Source organism: Macaca nemestrina, chromosome 10, assembly GCF_043159975.1.
Source record: "Macaca nemestrina isolate mMacNem1 chromosome 10, mMacNem.hap1, whole genome shotgun sequence".
Classification (NCBI taxonomy): Eukaryota; Metazoa; Chordata; class Mammalia; order Primates; family Cercopithecidae; genus Macaca; species Macaca nemestrina.
The window spans coordinates 109621831-109639982 of NC_092134.1; the positions used below are offsets into that span (position 1 = coordinate 109621831).

Below are 18152 nucleotides of genomic sequence, written 5' to 3' on the forward strand. Positions count from 1 at the left end.
TTGGCCACATCCAGGATTCTGTATGAAATATCTGTTATTTGCCCAATTTTAAAGCTACATCTTGTATACTTACAATATTAATGGGCATATCAGAGGCTCTGACAAGCTCTGCAATAGAAAAAACCTGCTTAACTCTGAACTCAGTGTTTGTCTAGAAAACCTTTCCACCACATATTATTGTAAGTCAACATCCCATACAGCTAGTATATCTTGGAACATGTTTTGGGAAAAGCTGCCCTAGGGACTCCGTCCCACATTCCTGACAGTTACGTTTTGGCTGTTTCCCAGACTTTCCCATTGAAATTACTGGCACGTGCTTTTGACTTCTCGGTAATCATCTTGAGGTGCCCTCATGACCCTGACCTTGAAATCATGAACTCAAACTCCAACCTGCTCTTGGACCTGATCCCATATGTTCCCAGCCTTGAGGCTGCACGATCTCACGATGTTCTGACCACAAAGCAGCAGTGGGGCAGGACCCAGGATGCCTGAGTTCTATGCATGGAATCTAAAAATGGAGTAGTCCTCAGCCTAAAAAATCAGATGAAACCACATTCTGTAATTCTGCCAGTCCACTTTCTCTTCATTCTCTCCACCTCCCTCATTTCTCTCAAATGCAAAATCCCACAACCTAACAGACTTGGAGGCATGCAACTTAGGAACCACAGGAAATCTCCAAAGGAATTGGTTCTTTCCTTGAAGTGGTTATAAAATAAATCTGCATGCTGCTTTAAGTACGCGAAGCAAGTATCGTAATAATTACCAATACAGAGAATAGTAATATGGAAATGCAGAATAATGCATGCACAGTTTTACTTCATTGAGACAAGTATCATAAGATCTCAGAATACAAAAGCAAATTTCTGGCCTGTAATTCTAAGTAGTGAAAAGATGTTTTAGCCCTTTGCTTTGTTACCTCCTTGTGGGTTTAAACGCTAAGATCAGACAAAACACTTCATTTGATAAGAAGCTTGCCTTCACACTGAAGACCTATAATCCAAATACCCCTCACACACGGACGCCCCAACAGGGTACTAAGGTATGCTCCCTGGAAAAAAATAGTTTTCAAAATGGCCTTGTCTCAACTGATTTGTTCTCTGGACACCAAGACAACTCCGTGTAAATGCAATGTAACATATGGCTTCAGGAAAGGACACACCGATCCTGAGACATGCCCTTCAGTAGCATAATACTAAAAAGTATTTATCCTGAATGTCACAAAAATATTAACAATTATAACTTAAGGCCGAGTGCGGTGGCTCATCCCTGTAATCCTAGCACTTTGGGAGGCCAAGGCGGGAGGATCACTTGAGGTCAGCAGTTTGGGAACAGCCTGGCCAACATGGTAAAACCCTGTCTCTACTAAAAAATACAAATAAAAATTAGCTGGATGTGGTGGCACGCACCTGTAATCAGAGCTACTCAGGAGGCTGAAGCAGCAGAATCGCTTGAACCCAGGAGGCAGAGACTGTAGTGAGCCAAGACTGCACCACTACACTCCAGCCTGGGCAACAAAGTGAGACTCCGTCTTAAAAAACTTGGGATTTCATACTGCTTTAAAACTAATGCAAACTTGCTTTTTAAGTATTACTACTATTCTTACTACTGTTAGTAATACTGGTAGAAATCATATCTAATAATACTAAGTGTTTATTGTGAGCCAAGCACATTGTGCACGGCACCTTATATGTATTATTTTATTTACTCCACTCAAGAATACTATGATGTAAAGTATAGCAGGCATTTTTATGTCCATTATAAAGATGATTAAGAGGTGGTAAGTGGTTAGGCTGGTGTGTGTGTGTGTGTGTGTGGGCGCACGCACGCACGCGTGTGTCTTTATTTTTTGTTTTCACATGCAGACAGGCTGGAATATAGTGGCATGACCGTATCTCACTGCAACCTGAAACTCGTGGGCTCAAGTGATCCTCTCACCTCAGCCTCCCAAGTAGGTGGGACTACAGATGCATGCCACCACACTCAGCTATTTTTTTTTCTTTTTTCATTTTTATAGAGACGGAGTCTCATCATCTTGCAGAGGCTGGTCTCAAACTTCTGGGCTCCAGTGATCCTCCCAAAGTGCTGGAATTACAGGTGTGAGCCACCGTGCCTAGCCTTGCCTGATATTAAATGTCGTATCTACATGTGGTTTGTAAGCAATTTGTGGACACAGATTCTAGCTATTGATTCTTTGGCTTTCACTCAGCAGGTACACAAGTGACTGCAGCTATTTGCCCTAATTCTGTGCCTTTATTTCAGCCAAGATTATGCAACTAGGAGCTTCAAAATACCCAGGGCATCAAACAAATCAATTTAAGAAATATAAGGTAAGAAGAACACGAGTCTCGATTTAGCATAACTCAACGGACATCAAGACAGAGTTCCAGATTACCTTGCCTGTTTCCAGCTTTGAATCACTTACCACCTCTTCAGCTCTGCAGACTCCTGACCTTCCTCTTTTCCTCTTGTTCTGCTCCCCATTTCTGACCTACACTTGCTTCTCAAATCGAGGCTGATGAGGCCTCCCCATTGTAGACTCTTTGACATTCTCTCTGGAAACCAGTGGGCACACTCCCATAGACTCACTCTATGCTAGTCTAGTCCTACTTCCCTCTGTGCTCTATGGCTGTAGTTTCTGCTGGGCCTGACCCAAACCTCCTTAGGGAGACGTCAGAAAAGTGCTCACAAGGCACTGTCACATAGACAGCACACCTCATTTCACCTTTGGCATCCCTAAAGAGTGGGACAGATACCTGCACACTATAGGTAAATAAAAGTAGGGTTGGTTAAAAGTGGCAAAGCCATGAGTCACAACAGGGCTTTTAATTCCAAGGTCACTGCTCTTTCCACCACAACCAAGGGCCCTGTTGTCAGGTCAATATCTGTTTTGCATCAGAAATTAGAAATGGGTGCATGTCTGCGGTGGTGGCTCATGCCTGTAATCCCAGCTACTTGGAAGGCTGAGGCGGGAGAATGGCTTCAGCCCAGGAGTTTGAGACCAGCCTGAGCAACATACTGAGACTCTATCTCTTTAAAATAAGAAGAAGAAAAGAAAAAGAGAAACGGGCTCCTAATCTGGGGCCGTACTTCTAACATTTGGGTGGCTGTGGGAACCCATTAGCATTTGTTTAATTTTGCTAAAGAGTCTACTGGCCACACATAAGTACAACAAAGATCTTAGGTCCAAATGAATTGAAATAAATATTGTTGTGAGAAACTAACAACATTCACAAAAATAATTAAAGACAGTGTATCATAAAACAGATTTTAAGAAAAACTTTCAGATTTAAAATGAATTCTTAGAATCTGTTCCAGGAAATTAAGATAATTATAAATGCCCTAGGGCAAATTCAGATCTTTAATTCGCTTGAAGAATTCAGCAATTATACCCTGCTACAGACTTCAAGCATTTCCTCTCCAAAGCTGGAATATGTGCCAACTGTTTCCCCTACTGGAAGGGTTAGAAGCAACAAAAAAAGTTAAGAGCTGACTAGATATGAATTCAACAAGCACTCATCTAACACCTTGCAACACAGGGCACTGTAACAGTACCAGGAAGTAAGGCACCACGGGGGACCAGTAACGTCTTCAACCTACTCTCAAGGAGCCAACTTTCCAGCGGGAAGATTCAAACAATCCTCAATCAGGGATCTGCAGCCTACAGGTCATAGGCCAAATCCAGTTTCTGTCAATAAAGTTTTACTAAAATACACATTCATTCATTTACATAATGTGTGTGATGCTTTTTACTATGTTAGCAGAGTTGAGTAGTTGCAACAAAGACCATATGGCCTGCAAAGCCTAAAATCTTTATAATCTGGCCCTTTACAGAAAAAGTTTACAGAACTTGACCTAAATAATCAAGGCAACAAACTATGAATTACTGCTGTAATTTTCCAGTTTTGGTTGTGTCCCCAGCTAGTGGTGTGACCTTGGGCAAGTAAAAACCTCTAGGTTTCTGTGAACTCATTAGCAGCACCATACACAGTTGATCTAGCACATTTTGGCTTATAACCCACTCTGGAATGTATTTAATAAATTCACAGTGTTGTATGGTATAATCTTTAGTTTCTTACCGTTCTAAACCCTGCATGCCTACCACGTGATTGTGTCAGTTGTTTTCCTATTTTAAGCAAAAATTATCTCCCCAACTATCTCTACTGCATGTAAACCAGTAGACCAGAAGGGGTTAGCCACCTTAAAAAATCATGCTTCTTGGTCAGTAGTTCTCAACCATGACTACATTAGAATCATCTGTGGAACTTTAAGAAAGAAAACTGCAGTACCTGGGTTGCACCCCAAACCACTTAAGTCAATCTCTAGGGTGTGAGACCCACGTATCAGTGTATGTTAAAGCTTCCCAGGCAATCCCACTGTGCAGTCATGGTTGAGAATCACAGTGCTTAGTGTTATTAACAGAATTGGATCAAGTTAGTATTTACAGTGGAAGCTATATGAAATGAATTCCATAATTTTAAGCTGGTAAGCTAAAGTTCACCAAAACACCATGAAAATTAATTTTAATAGTAATTTTTTTTTCTTTTTCTTTCTTTTTTTTTTTTTTTTGAGACGGAGTCCCGCTCTGTCGCCCAGGCTGGAGTGCAGTGGCGCGATCTCGGCTCACTGCAAGCTCCGCCTCCTGGGTTTACGCCATTCTCCTGCCTCAGCCTCCCGAGTAGCTGGGACTACAGGCGCCCGCCACTTCGCCCGGCTAGTTTTTTGTACTTTTTTTTTAGTAGAGACGGGGTTTCACCGTGTTAGCCAGGATGGTCTCGATCTCCTGACCTCGTGATCCGCCCGTCTCGGCCTCCCAAAGTGCTGGGATTACAGGCTTGAGCCACTGCGCCCGGCCTTTTTTTTCTTTTTGGAGACAGAGTATCCCTCTGTCACCAGGCTGCAGTGCAATGGCACGATCTCAACTCACTGCAACCTCCACTTCCCGGCTCAAGCAGTCCTCCAGCCTCAGCCTCCCAAGTAGCTGGAACCACAGGTGTGAGCCACCATGCCTGGCTCATTTTTGTATTTTTTTGTAGAGACGGGATTTCACCATACTGACCAGGCTGGTCTCAAACTCCTGAGTTCAAAGTGATCCACCTGCCTTAGCCTCCCAAAGTGCTGGGATTATAGGCATGAGCCACTGCGCCCAGCCAAAAAAAAATTTTTTTTTGTTTTGAGACAGAGTCTTGCTTTGTCACCCAGGCTGGAGTACAATGGCACCATCTCGGCTCACTGCAACCTCTGCCTCCCAAGTTCAAGTGACTCTCCTGCCTCAGCCTCCCAAGTAGCTGGGATTATAGTTACTCACCACCATGCCCAGCTCATTTTTGCATTTTTTGTAGAGACAGGGTTTCACCATGTTGGCCAGGCTGGTCTCGAACTCCTGACCTCAGGGGATCTGCCCATCTCGGACTCCCAAAGTGCTGGGATTACAAGCATAAGCCATGGCGCCTGGCCCTGGCTAAATTTTACTAGTAATTATTTTTAAGTTCATAGCACCATGTGACTCTTGTTTAAGTCATGGCCAGTACTTATGTACAAAGTATGAGGTCCTCTTCATAGGTAAGTAACAGTAAGATTATCTGATTTTAGAATCCATTTGTGACATAATAAAAATATATATACTTGATCTTTGTCTCTGGTTTCTGACAAAGGGCAGTACTTAAATCAAAATTTCCGGCTGGGTGCGGTGGCTCACGCCTGTAATCCCAGCACTTTGGGAGGCTGAGGCAGGTGGATCATGAGGTCAGGAGATCCAGACCATCCTGGTTAACACAGTGAAACCCTGTCTCTACTAAAAATACAAAAAATTAGCCAGGCGTGGTGGCGGGTGCCTGTAGTCCCAGCTACTCGGGAGGCTGAGGCAGGAGAATAGCGTGAACCCGGAAGATGGAGCATGCAGTGAGCTGAGATGGCGCCACTGCACTCCACCCTGGGGGACAGAGCGAGACTCCGTCTCAAAACAACAACAGCAACGACAACAACAACAACCTCTTGTAATTTCCTAAGTGGTGGGGATAAGAGGAGCATCTTTTGTTCCTAACAGAGAGTTCTTAAATCTCTTGACGCTTCATAGGTGGAAGAAGCCTCTTTTGTTTTGATGAAACGACTCTTGGCGCAACCCTAGGTAGCCTCAGGATGGAGCTGGTTGCCAGAAAGATCAAGTAATGATCAGAAGCATAGAACTTTCAGACCCATTCCTCCCAACTTCTGGAGAGGGAGAGGGCCTGGAGACTGAGTTAATAACTGATCACGTGCACATGATGAAACCTCTAAATGACAAGGATCAGAGAGCTTCCAAGTTGGTGAATACATCCATGTGCAGGGAGGGTGGCCTACCCTAACCCATGGGACAGGAGCACACAAGATCAGGAATCTTCTGGACCTCACCTTATGTATTAATCTCTCTTCATCGGGCTGTTCATCTATATTCTTCATAGTATCCTTTATAATAAACCAGCAAATGTCAGTAAAGTGCTTTCCTGAGTTCTGTGAACCAATCTAGTAAACCTGATGAGGAGTTCATGGGAACTTCTGATTTACAGTGAATGAGTCAGAATTATGGGGTGCATGAGACTTGTGACTGGCATCTAAAGTGGAGATAGTCTTGTGGGACTCAGCGTTTCACCTATGGGATCTGACGTGAACTCCAGGTAGAGTCGAAGAACTGGTTGTTGCTGGGAGGAAGACCCTCCATTTGGTGTCAGAGGTGTTGTCTGGGTACAAAGAGATAATATCAGAAACAACCTAGGCATCCGCTTATATGAAAAGTCACCAATCAGGAGCCTTGAGAAATCAAAAGTAAATTATTTATGGCCAACAGAAGGCATGAAAAGCTCCTATACAAGGAGAAACTTCTGTAACAATGAAATCAAAATTTTTATTGACTTCATAAAGTGTGAAAGAAATAAAAACAGATGTAGGAAAAGAACTTGAAGGGCAAAAGTTAGCCTTTTTCTAAGAGCTGTAGCCAACTCATTTATTCACAATGTCTGGTTTATAAATCGACCAGATTCTTGGCTTTTCCCGTGCTTCTGCCCACTGCCAAACTATTTTCCATTTATTCACAACAGATTTATCTGCAGGTCCAGAGAGGAGAAGAAAATCAAACTGCCTAATATTTCATAAGTTTTCACAAGGAGGCTGCTAAAACCAAATAAAATTGCTTTTAACTATCTCAATCATAAGTAACCAAGGGTGAACAAATGTTTCTCTTCACAAAAGGGAAAATAGATCCTTTTCATAAGCAAATTCTTCCTGACATTGTTGCTATTAATTTTGTACTACTTCGCTGGTTTATTTTTCTAAACTTGATTTCTCTAAATCTGAAATCTAGTGGCCAAAACATCCCAGCCTAACACTATTTCTGTAAACTAATTTCTGTAGACTTTATCTGCTTCAAACTACCTCAGCCTCCTGTGTTGCAACACTTTGTTTTGCAGTTACCAACACTGCTCATTCAACTTTTCAAACCTGTATTTTGCTTCATGGCAGTAATAGATAAAATGAACACTGCTAAGTAGGAAAAACTCCTCAGGACCAGCCAGTCACCCAAAAGCTGCTACTTTAAATGCACCAACACTATCACTTGTTCCAAGGTCAGGATCACCCAGACCTGCGGTGAAACGCAAGGTGATGTTTATCTGGGAAGTACATTTTTTTTTTTTTCTGAGGAAAAAAGCAGGGTGGATTACTAAAACTAGTAGTTGAAAGGTCAAATTTTTGACATGATTATTTTATGACTGTGGGAAAGTTGCTTAACTTCCTTATAAATTAGAGAAATATTTTTACTGCTCTACTGACATCTCTTAGGCATAGATACAGATCAAAATTCTTCTTTTTGATGGTTGGTAATTTTAAGAAAAACTTAACAAATTAGGTGACTCTCTAAAAAAGGCTTGGTGATACCCTCTAGTCTTGACTCTCCTCTTTATTTTGATATTCTCTCTTTAAGAAAAATATTACTGGCCAGGCACGGTGGCTCATGCCTGTAATCCCAGCACTTTGGGAGGCCAAGGCGGGTGGATCACGAGGTCAGGAGATTGAGACCAGCCTGGCCAACGTGGTGAAATCCCATCTCTACTAAAAATACAAAAATTAGCTAGGTGTGGTGGCGGGCGCCTCTAATCCCAGCTACTCAGGAGGCTGAGGAAGGAGAATCGCTTGAACCCGGGAGGCGGAGGTTGCAGTGAGCCAAGATTGCGCCACTACACTCCAGCCTGGCAACACAGTGAGACTCCATCACAAAAAAAATTACTATAAACCCCGTTTTACTAAACATTTAATATTTAGTAGCTTACAAAGTTAAGTATTGGCTTTCCTTACTCCCTGCTGCAGAATCAGACTAGCAGGCCTCACATTTTTTCTAGACCCAGAGCACAATAGCATTGTGTGTTAGGCTTCTAACAGTGTAGGGGATTGTTTCAGTGATGCAAAACTTAAAAAGCAAATACTGCTTCTAGCTTATCCATTATTTCCTATATTTTTTTCTGGCTGACAGAAGAAAGAAGTTAGGAAGAAAAGAAAATGAACCAGTTAATCAAAGATAACAAATTTTCCAATTCTGAATTTTTAAATTGCATTACATAAGCCATATTTGGCTACATCTAATACAATTTTTCTCCTATAAATAAAAAGGTTGATGATTTTATTCATTCAGTGATATAACCAATTTTACTACTCCCTTGCTTAAAATTATTTAATGGAACTGCAAGGCCCAGTGGGGAGGGGGAACCTCAAAACCTCTAGTTTGCATAAAGGACCCTTCACATTAAGACATCAATCTCACCTGCAATCCCAGCACTTTGGGAGGCCGAGGCGGGTGGATCAACTGAGTCGGGAGTTCAAGACCAGCCTGACCAACATGGAGAAACACCGTCTCTACTAAAAATACAAAATTAGCTGGGCGTGGCGGCACATGCCTGTAATCCCAGCACTTTGGGAGGCCGAGGTGGGTGAATCACCTGAGGTCAGGAATTCAAGACCAGCCTGATCAACATGGAGAAACCCAGTCTCTACTAAAAATACAAAATTAGCCAGGTGTGGTGGCGCATGCCTGTAATCCCAGCTACTAGGGAGGTTGAGGCAGAAGAATTGCTTGAACCCTGGAGGCAGAGGTTACGGTGAGCCAAGATCATGCCACTGCACTCCAGCCTGAGCAACATAAGCAAAACTCTGTCTCAAAAAAAAAAAGAAAAAAAAAGGTGTCAATCTCCTCAAGGGCCTAATATCCATCTACTCGGAACTATGCGCCCTAACGCTCTAGCCACATTCCCATCTTCTCCATTCCTGGAAAACGTGGTTCTCTTTTCATATGTTTCTCTCCGCTTTTGCATACGTTAGTTCTTTCAGCTTAAAAAACAGAAAGTCTTTGTTTAAACAAATTCATCAATATCTAGTTCCAATGTTACCTTTTTTGAGGAAATTTCCTGGAATCAATGAAACGTTAGTTGTTCCTCCTTTTCTATTCTTCAAACATATTTTGTACCTCTCCTATGACATTTCCATAGTCATTGCTTTTAGAGGAGTATGAGGGAGGCAAACTTAAACCTTCTTGAAGATAGAGGTATTACAAAATTTTTAGGACTGAGTATAGTGAATACAGTTACATGTCCTAACCCTAAGCATGTCTTGTTACCATTCTGTATCTAAATGGTCAATTTTAGATAAAAAGTTACCAGAAATACCTTTTTTCCTTGATATTTCTTATTTTGCTATTTTATACTCTAAATTTGTAACTCTGATGGAAATAAATAAAAAAAATTTTACTGGGCAATATTAGAGAAAAACTTGCTATTTCTAATAAATCAGTAACTCTACTGATAGTCATTAGGGGTCTTACATTTATAAAATAACAAAATTATTTTCAAGCTTTGAATAATTTCTTTTTGCTATAGCCAAAATTGATTCCATATTTCTAAGAAGTCATGTAATCTAATAATGCATAATTACTATTCAGATCAAGTATATTATCAAATAGCAAACAGCAGTTCACAGATTTTAACTGTGCATTTGGGGAAGGGAACTTTTTTTTTTTAATGTTAACTGTTGCTACAGATTTTAAAATGTAGGTCAATTTCCAATTATCTAAATTTGGAAATAAACTACATGAAGTGTAAACACAAATAATTCTTACACTTTAATTCATGTACTGTTTTTCTTTCTTTCTTTTTTTTTTTTTTTTTTTTCCTGAGACAGAGTTTCGCTCTTCTTGCCCAGGCTGGAGTGCAATGGCGTGATCTCAGCTCACCACAACCTCCGCCTCCCAGGTTCAAGTGATTCTCCTGCCTTAGCCTCCCAAGTAGCTCGGATTACAGGTGTGTGCCACTACGCCCGGCTAATTTGGTATTTTTAGGAGAAACGGGGTTTCTCCATGTTGGTCAGGCTGATCTTGAACTCCCAACCTCAGATGATCCACCTGCCTAGGCCTCTCAAAGTGCTGGGATTACAGATGTGAGCCACTGCACCTGGCCCATGTACTGGTTTTCTATTCCACATCAAGCCTTACAGGAACTACTAAGGAAACATTTCTAAATTATTTTTTATTCAATCTTTTTACTTTTCCTATCACCCTCCTACAAGAGTATTTCAAAGAGTGAAATGACTTAAATGTAGGAAGAGAAAAAACAAAAAGAGGGGCAAGTACATCATTAATACAAAACATTAAGTACCTCTTTTTTATTTATTTTTATCTTTTTATTTTTTGAGACAGAGTCTCCGTCTCCCAGGTTGGAGTACAATAGCACGATCTCGGCTCACTGCAACCTCCGCCTCCTGGGTTCAAGTGATTCTCCCGCCTCAGCCTGTTGAGTAGCTGGGACTACAAGTGCGTGCCACCATGCCCAGCTGATTTTTTGTATCTTTACTAGAGACAAGGTTTCACCATGTTAGCAAGGATGGTCTCGATCTCCTGATCTCATGAGCCGCCCTCCTCGGCCTCCCAAAGTGCTGGGATTACAGGTGTGAGCCACCACGCCCAGACTAAGTACATCTTTAATAGCAAAAAATCTTGGCCACAATTTTCTCCATACAGACAGTGTCGCTCCAAATTTTTTAGTTTCACACCCCAAAGCTTCTCCCTCATCTCTTTTCTGTCTTACAACACAGCCCATTAATTCATCATCCAAAATCGTGTATGGGCTCAGCCACAGATTCCAGTCTCACTAACCCCTCCTTACTTTATTTGTTGATTGAAATGTATTCAATCAACAAATATTAACAAAGTACCCAGTACCTACCTATTAGCTACCTTTCTAGACCCTAGGAATATAGCAGTGAACACCACAACAACAACAACAACAAAAAATCTGTACAACATGCTAAATGGTAAAAGTGCTATGAGGAGCCAGGCACAGTGGCTCACCCCTGTAATCCCAGCACTTTGGAAAGCCAAGGCTGGTGAATTGCTTGAGCTCAGGAGTTTGAGACCTGCCTGGGCAACAAGGCAAAACCCATGTCTCTACTAAAAATATAAAAATTAGCCAGGCATGGTGGTATGTGCCTGTAAGTCCTGGCTACTATGGAGGCTGAGGTGGGAGGATCGTTTGAGCCTGAAAGGCAGAGGTTACAGTGAGCCAAGACTGCGCCACCACATTCCAGCCTGGATAACAGAAAGACCCTGTCTCAAAAAAAAAAAAAAAAAAGTGCTATAAAGAAAGTACAGCTAGGTGAAGGAACAGGAGTGCTATTAGATGAGAAGATATTATTATATCCTATATACAGGGAGGACAAGGAGGTCTCACTAATACAGTGTTAGCTGAGTAGACATGAAGGGAATAAGGCATAACATATTTTGAGGATTAGCATTCCAAGCAAAGTGTAAACACTACAAAAATTCTAAGGTAGAATCACAGTTGATATGTTCAAAGAGAAATAAGGAATACAACATGGATAAACTAGGGAGCATATTTGATGCTGAGGTCAGAAAGTTAAGGGGGTAGGGATAGGGGCTAGAGAAGGTAGGGCCTTGCACATCATTGAAAGAACAGGTGATTTCCTTTGAAAGAGATGGGAATCCACTGAAGGACTGCAAGCAGAGAAGTGGCAATTATCTGCCTTTCGTTTTTAGAGGTGCACACAGGCTGTTAGGTAGAGAATGGACTCCAGGAGGTCAAGGGTAGATAGGAGACTAGTAGAACCAATCCAGGGGAAAGCTGTGGGTAACCTAAAGCAGGGCAAGAAGCAGTAGAGGCAATAAGACATAGTCAATTTGATAGATCTTGAAGCCAGATTTGTTGCCAGATTGTATGTAAGAGAAAAATGACTCAAGGAAGACTAGGTTTTTGGGACTGAGCATAAGAAATAATAACTGCTTTATGATCAGGCACGGTGGCTCATGCCACCAGCACTTTGGAAGGCCGACTGGGCGGATCACAAGGTCAGGTGACCAAGACCATCCTGGCTAACACGGTGAAACCCTATCTCTACTAAAAATACAAAAAATTAGCCGGGTGTGGTGGCAGGCGCCTGTAGTCCCAGCCACTCAGGAAGCTGAGGCAGGAGAATGGCGTGAACCCGGGAGATGGAGCTTAGCGCCACTGTACTCCAGCCTGGGTGACAGAGTGAGACTCCGTCTCAAAAAAAAAGAAAAAAAAAAAAGAAAGAAATAACTGCTTTATAATGGCATGGAAAAGACAAGACCACAGTGACACAGTCTTTTATTTTTTTGTTTAAATTAAAAAAAAAATGTGTGTGTACTTATTCTCTAAGAAGGTGAAGGACCCATTTTCGCCAGGCCAAATTTATTATAATAACCACCATGTAGAATGACCAAATTCTATGATCAACACTATTTTTCTTCTTATAAGTATTTTCCTTCTGCCTGCTAAAACATATAACCAACTAACTGTGTCAATTCGCCAGGGAATAAAAATGGAAGGACCTGTTCCAGCCAGAGCTTAGCAGGTGCTGTGGTGGGAGATAAATCAGAGAACACACACAAACCAGGGTGAAGACATTTATAAATGTACTTCAGCCAATAAAAATTAGCTTGTTATTTTATAAAGATAAAAGGCGCCTATAGTAAAGGTTATCAGAAGGTGGCTCAGGAAGTGGGCAGGGATGGTCTACAAAACATCTAAGAAAATGCCTTTTTATTTTTGAAATAAATGAACTCAACTTTTCCTTAGATTATTCCAGGAACCTCCTATCTACTCTTGACCTCCTCAAGTCTATTCTAGTATCTAAGAAGAACCGATTAAATTTAAATCTTAATCCTAGTTTGCAGTTCAGGTTACACGTACATTTGGATGTTTATTAAATGAATACCAGGTTATCATCCTTCCAAAGAACTGCATAATATTTCCTATTGAGTCATTCATCATACTCCATCATATTTCATTTCTTTCACATGAAAGGAGTTTGCCTGAAAGCATAAGCTTTAGCAAAAGAAGTTTTTTCAGGTCATTTAAAAAAGATAAAACTGTTGTAAATAACATGTGCACTAAATACGCATATTTACAATTTTTCTTAGATGATTTAACAAAATTATCCAGTAGTGTAGGCAGGAAGTGCTATATTACTATCTTCTCAGTTTAAAAACCTAAAAAGGAACTTTAAAAGCCCGTACTGTTGTAGTGGCCACTCTCTAAAGGGTGCTGTCCATTAAAGCAGAAAACAAGAGCCAACAATTTCTCTATGTTTGTCAACATTGACCTCTCAAGCTTCATCTTCCTGTTCTAGAAGGATTTTCCTCCCTAATTAAGAGCTGCCTTCCAGGAGGGAATACTGTCTCTCCAATCATCTCTAACTAAAGATGAAATGAGAAGGGACAGAAGCTATTTCAGGAAAAAGAGAACCTAAAACTTCACTGCTTGGGGTGAGAAAACACTTTCCTTTTGCAGCATTTTAAAAAATTTATTTCATATTTAGAGTATGATGGTAAATTTTGGAGAGATCACAAGACCTCCAAACTTGATGCAAGAGTGGTAGAACGCCTGCAAAAGAATTCAGCCTGCTGCCTGAGTGACGGAGGGAGCAGGGGCAGGCATGGACTGGGCTGCTTAACCCTCCCGCAGCTACTAGAACCTGGGAACAGAGCCAGCTGTGCAGCTGCAGGAGGGGCGCCTCAGCTCTCCCGAGGCAGTGCTGTCACCAACCCCAACCTTGGGCTTCCACACTCAGCGTATGCCCCTGACACTTAAGGAAGGAAAGAGCCACACCACCATCAGAAAGAATACTGATAACTGTGAGGGCTGCCGGTTCTAAGTTTTAGTTTATCTTGTTCAGCAATGTAGACATTTTTCAGCGAGGCTTATATCCAGTCAAAAACGAACGGAAAAATAGATAAACAAAATGAACCCATTTCAGCTATTAAAAATATTTTTAGCACACATTTCCCGTCACATGATTACATTTCTATCACACAGTAGAATTACACTTCTATTTCAAAGACTCAGTTTCTCATTAATATACTCTCTACAACATTCAAAGAGACCACAGTGGCTTACTACTACTACCACTAACAATTTTTAAAAAACAAACTCGTGCCTATCTCTACAATGTTGTCTTTTATGGAAAAACAAATAATAGTTACTCCCCTGAACTTCACCAAAACAAGACTGGGATGGTGGGAATTTTTGTTTGTTTTAACAGAACAATGCTCCATGCAGTAGCACTAGAAAAAAGATTAGTAATAAATATTTCTTAACATTTGTTCACACCAGAAATGGAAGGAAAAAGAGAAGACTGTTTCTTTCTTTCTCTGTATTTCTCCCCTCAGTGACTGAATTTCCAAACTTTACTTATGTTAATAAAAATAAGCCAGAGGAACATAACTATCAAACACATTTGTATCTGGTTAGCCCAGAAGAAGCCTCCAGGAGAGTCAAACCCATCAATAGCATATATTTTAATCTTGAAGTTGAAAACCAATGTGAGTTCTATTAACTTTAAAATAAAACCAAACTCTGCCACTTTTACATCCCGCAGCACGCCGTGTTACAAAGTGACCCACGCTGGGGAAGAAAAAACTATATCTACTAGAAAATGAAACCACTTACCTTGATCAGTGGACATGATTTCACATATACTGATAATTAATCTACTCTGGTTTAATAAAAAGATATTTGGCTTTACTCTTTTAAAGTTCATGTGATAAAATCTCACTCCTGGCTGTAAAGCCTCGGGGAGGCTGAAGATCACACAGGATCTGCCAGGAGCTCAGACCAATGCACTATGACTTCAGTGCATTCTTCGAACTTAACTGCCCAAGGACGACCTCATGCAAAACATGCCACACCTCCCCAGAGGACGGACTGCTGCAGCGCACTGCATGAGACGGAGTATATGAGCACAGAGAGCCTTCTATTTATCAAAGTAAAGTAAACAACTGAGGCACATGGAACCTTTAAAAGCGTTCAAAGTACAGCTGGGAATAGGGTGATTTCTAAATGGACTAATGCCTTAACTATTAGTAATGCTCTAAAAAGCTAACGGAAAAACAGTTTGTTTCTATTTAACAGGGCTACTGCCCTGGACCAAGATGTTGGTTACAGATTCATGATTCACAAGCTTAAGATGTTAAAATCTCATTTTGAATGACCTCAAATACCATTTTCCCATTTATGTTTTCCTTTCCAGCACAGCTCATTGATTTCAGTGACTAAATAATACAGAATTAATAACTACTACATACATATTTCCTAAGGAAAACAAGTTGTATATGTTATTTCAAAACATAGTTTAACTGGTAAAATATTTATTACTCATTTTTATCTGTCTTTATAATTTTACATACTGCAATCAGTACATTAACAATTTCCCACAGCCTTGAAAAATCAGAAAATGTCAGATTAAAGCCAGGCACGGTGGCTCATGCCTGTAATCTCAGCACTTTGGCAGGCTGAGGTGGGTGGATCACCTGAGGTCAGGAGTTCCGAGACCAGCCTGGCCAACATGGTAAAATCCATCTCTACCAAAAATACAACAATTAGCCAGGCGTGGTGGGGGGTACCTGTAATCTAAGCTACTCAGGAGGCTGAGGCAGAAGAATCGCTTGAACCCAGGAGGTGGAGGTTGCAGTGAGCTGACATTGCGCCACTGCACTCCAGCCTGGGCGACAGAGTGAGACTCCATCTCAAAAACAAACAAACAAACAAAAGAATATGTCAGATTAAAATATTTATAAAATCATAATGAGTTAACAGGCTACAGACATTCTCCCTCACTGAGGAAAATAACCTCTCCAACCCCCTCCTCTCTGGTGGTTCCCTCTCTCTAGTGTGCACTTGAATCACCTAGTGGGTTATCAAGACGTACATCACTGAATGCCCTATCAAAGTCAGATTCAGTGTACGGTGGGGCCACATAATTTGCATTTCTAACAAGCTCCCAGGAGACAGTGACACTGCTGACCTGGGCCTTCACTACAGGAATCACACTTTGAGAGCCACTGGGGCAGTGAATTGCTGGGTTGGGGAGGATTAAAGGACTTGTAAATTGCACGCCTGCTAGGAGCTGATGGATGTCAGGTGGGAGCCAATACAATGCTGAGGATGAGGTGTAAGGGGTTTGTTCTCCCACTTCAACACAAGCTCCCCATCAGGACACAGGGGTTGTCAATCATTTTAATGAAAGTGGTACTTTTTTAGTAATAGAAATGTGTATATAAGGCATGAATAAATAAGCTTTACAATTAATCTAATACAGAATAGGGTAATAGTACATGGAGAAAATAAGTCAAAGAGAAGAAACCTGAACTGTTTTTAATTCCTTTGCAAACTCCACCCATATGTGTTTAAATTTCACTGTGGCAGAGAAACTGTTTAGGTTTGATTCCAAGACCACTTAGCCTTGGCAAATTTCAGTAATGTAAAAACCAGACTATTTCCCTGTCACAAAAATGCCCCAGCGTCTGTCTGCACTTCCTGAGCTTTGATAGGAATGTTTAAATTATAATCTCAGGTTTGGTATTAAAACAAACACTTAAAAAAAAAAAAAAAAGCTAACATGTGCTTTGTGCCCATTGCTATGTTAAGCATTTTCCATGTAGAATTTCATAAAGTCCTTATTGCAGGGTAATAATTTATCACCATCTTACGGAAGAATACCACTCTGTAAGGTAGCGATAATTTATCACCATTTTGCAGAAGAGAAAACTAAGTTCAGGAGGTTAAAAATCTTGACCACTCATGCTAGTACAATGATAACCATTAAGATATTAAATTCATCGTTGTACAACAAATTAAGACATAATGGTACAGCAGTCACCCTTTACCTGTGATCAACTTTAGGCTGAAAATATTACATACAATATTTTGAGAGAGATACCACATTCACATAATCTTTATTACAGTATATTGTTATAATGTTCTATTTTATTGCTATTGCTGTTAATCTCTTACTGTGACTAATTTATAAATTAAACTTTATTATAGGTATGGATGTAAAGGAGAAAACAGTACATATACTATTCAGTACTATATGCAGTTTCAGGCATCCACTAGGGTCTTGGAATACATCCCCTGCGGAAAACGGGACACTACTGCATTCACTTTTGAATCTTTATAGATAAAGGCCAGAAATCAAAACATGGCTTGCAGGAGAAAGTGGTAACTAAAATAAAACATAACAATTATGACTGACTCTCAATTGCCCACAAGTGGACAATCTGCAATAATCTGCAGCATCTACCACAAACTTAACACGAAATTCTAGGCTACCCAATAGGAGCAATAGCAGTTTCTCACCAGGTGGGAATGCACTTACCCTATGAGCCAGCAATCCTAACTCTTAGGTACTTAACCTAAGTAAAACGATTATTTACATTGACAAAAATGTTTACAGAGCCTTTATTCATAATCACCCAAAACTAGAAATGCATACTTGTTCTTCAAGTAGTGAATGGGAAACAAACTGTGGTACATCCATACAATGGCATACCACAAAGCAATAATAAGGGATGAACGCAAGATACCTGCATATGCATTAGAAAGAAGCCAACGTAAAGGGCTACACATATATGATAAAATGAGACATTCTGGAAAAGACAAACCTATAGGAATAGTAAACAGATCCAAGGTTGCCAGGGCTGGTGGTAAGGGAACTGACTTTTCGTAAAAGGGCATGACAGAATTTTGGAACTGAAGGAACTGTTCTGTATCTTCATTGTGGTGGTGGTGGTTACATGACTGCATGCATTTGTCAAAATTCAGAAT

General features: G+C 40.8%; 1 protein-coding gene across 7 annotated transcripts in view; it reads right to left on the reverse strand.

Moving 5' to 3' along the window:
- The window catches only part of LOC105484288 (FYVE, RhoGEF and PH domain containing 4), a 261001-nt gene that overhangs the window by 103228 nt on the left and 139621 nt on the right, over positions 1–18152 (reverse strand). The window contains exon 2 of one of the 7 annotated variants that reach the window (XM_071071908.1): positions 14531–14611. The exons of 5 other annotated variants lie outside the window; for them this stretch is intronic. Coding sequence is in view for 1 of the 2 variants with exons in the window: in XM_071071905.1 (XP_070928006.1) it covers positions 14997–15087 (91 nt within the window). In the remaining variant the exon portion in view is untranslated. Of the gene's footprint in view, positions 1–14530; positions 14612–14996; positions 15182–18152 lie in introns of those variants that run through there. One more of the 7 variants, XM_071071905.1, reaches the window with a different exon arrangement.